This window comes from Mus pahari, chromosome 5 (assembly GCF_900095145.1).
Source record: "Mus pahari chromosome 5, PAHARI_EIJ_v1.1, whole genome shotgun sequence".
Taxonomy (NCBI): Eukaryota; Metazoa; Chordata; class Mammalia; order Rodentia; family Muridae; genus Mus; species Mus pahari.
The window spans coordinates 102,756,598-102,759,606 of NC_034594.1; the positions used below are offsets into that span (position 1 = coordinate 102,756,598).

General features: G+C 41.8%; 1 protein-coding gene across 1 annotated transcript in view; it reads left to right on the top strand.

Annotated features, from left to right (window-relative positions):
• The window catches only part of Ubxn4 (UBX domain protein 4), a 36,154-nt gene extending 34,923 nt beyond the window's left edge, over positions 1-1,231 (top strand). The window contains exon 13 of the mRNA XM_021197749.2: positions 413-1,231. Coding sequence (XP_021053408.1) covers positions 413-551 — 139 coding nt within the window. The 3' untranslated portion in view covers positions 552-1,231. The remainder of the gene's footprint in view (positions 1-412) is intronic.
• The last annotated feature ends 1,778 nt before the right edge of the window (positions 1,232-3,009 follow it).

Sequence of the window (3,009 nt, forward strand, 5' to 3'; positions counted from 1 at the left end):
CCTGGCTGTCCTGGAACTCACTCTGTAGACCAGGCTGGCCTCGAACTCAGAAATCCGCCTGCCTCTGCCTCCCAAGTGCTGGGATTAAAGGCATGCGCTACCATGCCCGGCGGGATGTTTTTTTAAAAGGAACAGTTAGTTAGCAAATGATCATGTTCTTCTAGGGTTTAATAAGTCATCTGGAAAATGGACAATATGATTTGTCTAGTTTGACTTAAATAACTGAGGAGATGAAATTATTAAAGACTAATAAAATTGATTATTACAGCAGAGGTACAGATATCTTCTATAGACTTTATTATTGAGGTAAAAATAAAATATAGTTACTTATCCTATATCAGAGGAAATGTGAGAAACAGCTTTGCATTGTTTGAATTTTATATCACCTTCTTTCTTCTCTTTTTCATTTCAGAGAACAAGTTCGAAAAAGGGTGCTGGAAAAACGAGGAGAAGACTTTAAAAAGGAAGGGAAAATATACAGACTGAGGACTCAAGATGACGGTGAAGACGAGAACAACACTTGGAATGGAAACTCCACGCAGCAGATGTAGGGTGGTGAGAAGCGCAGTCACCACTGTTTCCGTAGGACTCCACTCAGCTAGACTCCTGCTGGAGAAGTGGGTCTGCTTTATGTTTCAGACCCTGTATAGTCTATTTCTGCTAAGAGGTTTTGAGTTAAGTTGTTTAACCTGAAAAAGTCAAACATGAAATAGCTGGATGCTAGGTCCTTGTATAGGGTAACCAGCTGTTGAGCCTAGAAGAATCCCAAGGCCGCCCTGCCACCGCCGCTCCTACTCAGACTCCACAGCCCCTAGCCCGCCCCAGTGTTTCATTTAGGATACTTTTTGCTGCAAGATTCTCAAGCCACACACAGTAATTGGTATGTCACTGAGTAGTCTGAGCCCCGAGCACTTCAGCGAGCTAATCAGGTGATAACTGATGTTTAGTGTTTCTCTTTGCACTCATCAGCCTCAAAAAAAAAAAAAAAAAAAAAAAAAATCTTGTAGTTTTTGATCTTACTTAAATATCAAATAAAAAAAAGTTTTCAAAAAACCAGAATGATCTTATTTTTGCTGTAAGCATCTTTGTTGTACAGGGCTGTATCGAGGTCACACTTTTGTCTGACTTTTTTTCCTCTTAGTGCTGCCCTGAAGATGTCAGCAAAATAACTGACTACTACCTTTATTTAAAAAAATAAAATGAGCCAGGCGTGGTGGCGCACACCTCTAATCCCAGCAATCGGGAGGCAGAGGCAGGTGGATTTCTGAGTTCGAGGCCAGCCTGGTCTACAGAGTGAGTTCCAGGACAGCCAGGGCTACACAGCGAAACCCTGTCTTGAAAAACCAAAATAGGGCTGGTGAGATGGCTCAGCGGTTAAGAGCACCCGACTGCTCTTCTGAAGGTTCTGAGTTCAAATCCCAGCAACCACATGGTGGCTCACGACCATCCGTAACGAGATCTGACTCCCTCTTCTGGAGTGTCTGAAGACAGCTACAATGTACTTACATATAATAAATAAATAAATAAATCTTAAAAAAAAAAAAAGAAAAGAAAAGAAAAACCAAAATAAATAAATAAAATAAAATGTAGAGACTCTGCGTCCTAGGTCACTGATGCATCTGTTTTATAACCTGTTCTCATTGATGCCGAGCAGATGAGAATGGCCAGTCTGCGGCTTAGGTCGCTCGCTCATATTCATACTGAAATCTCACATGCAGCAGTCACACTTGCTGGGCCAAAGTCCAGTGCTGTAGGACTAGGGCAGAGAGAGAAGACACTTCACCCCCATTATTCCTGAAAGTTGTGATGTTTGAAACGTGGGGTATGTTTTCTTGTTCTTCTGTTTTTAGAATGGAAAGTCATCCTGACCCTGTGTCAGAGAACTTAGATTTGTGGTACAGGAGGAAGAACTCCTCTCCCCTGGAGAGTAATACGTGTGTGAGCTGTGGTGCTGGCAGGAAGTGGTGGGGCAGCCGAAGTGCTGAAGCAACAGACCCTTCCTGAAAACATGCCCAGGAACTTTAACTATTTCATATTTTGACACAATAGCTTTTTCTAAGTAATGATCCTCATTGCAGAAGTTTAGCTATGAGTAGTCCTAATATTAGTTAACTTATGGAAACATTAATATTAGTTAACTTATGGAAACAACAAATGCCTTCTGTGGACGTAATTTCTGTTGAGAAATGGAACATACTAATCTAGAACTTGCCATGTTTATTGAATGTCTGCTATGTTAGTGGAAAGAAGGCAGGAAGCATAGCTGTAGGCACAAGATGAGTTCAGCTTTGTAAATAGTGTGTGTAGAGGGCAGTGTAATGTATATGTAAAGAGAAGAACACATTAATGATTGTATGTCCTTGGAGTTCTCTTGTACTTTTAAATTCTTGCAGTCTTCTGCAGTAATCACACTTGTTAACACTATTTAAAGAGAGTTTTTGCCAGGCATGGTGGCTCACACGTAAAATCCCAGCTCTTGGGGATCAGGTGCAGGAGTTTAAGGGCCAGTCTGGTCTACATAGCGAGTTCAGGCCAGCCAGGGCTATAAGGTAAACAACAACAAAAATGCAAGTTTTTAAAACTTTCTAGGAACCATCTCATCTAAGATCCAGTCATCTAAAAACACAGCAAGCTGGGGGTGGCATCTCATTCCTGTATCCAAGTACTTGGGAGGTGGAGCAGGGGTATCAAAAGCTCAAGGTCATCCTCAGGTCCAGGTTCAAGTCCAGCCTAGGCAGGATGAACTCTGTCTCTGCAATAACAAGGCAATATGTGATTTTTAAAAAAATACTTGTGAAATGGTATGAATCCTGGAAACACATTAAGTACCTCAAGTCAATTTGTCTTGAAGAAAATCAAATACAAGTCTTAAAATGTCCATAGTTCGGGGCTGGCGAGATGGCTCAGTGGGTAAGAGCACCCAACTGCTCTTCCGAAGGTCCTGAGTTCAAATCCCAGCAACCACATGGTGGCTCACAACCATCCATAATGAGATCTGACTCCCTCTTC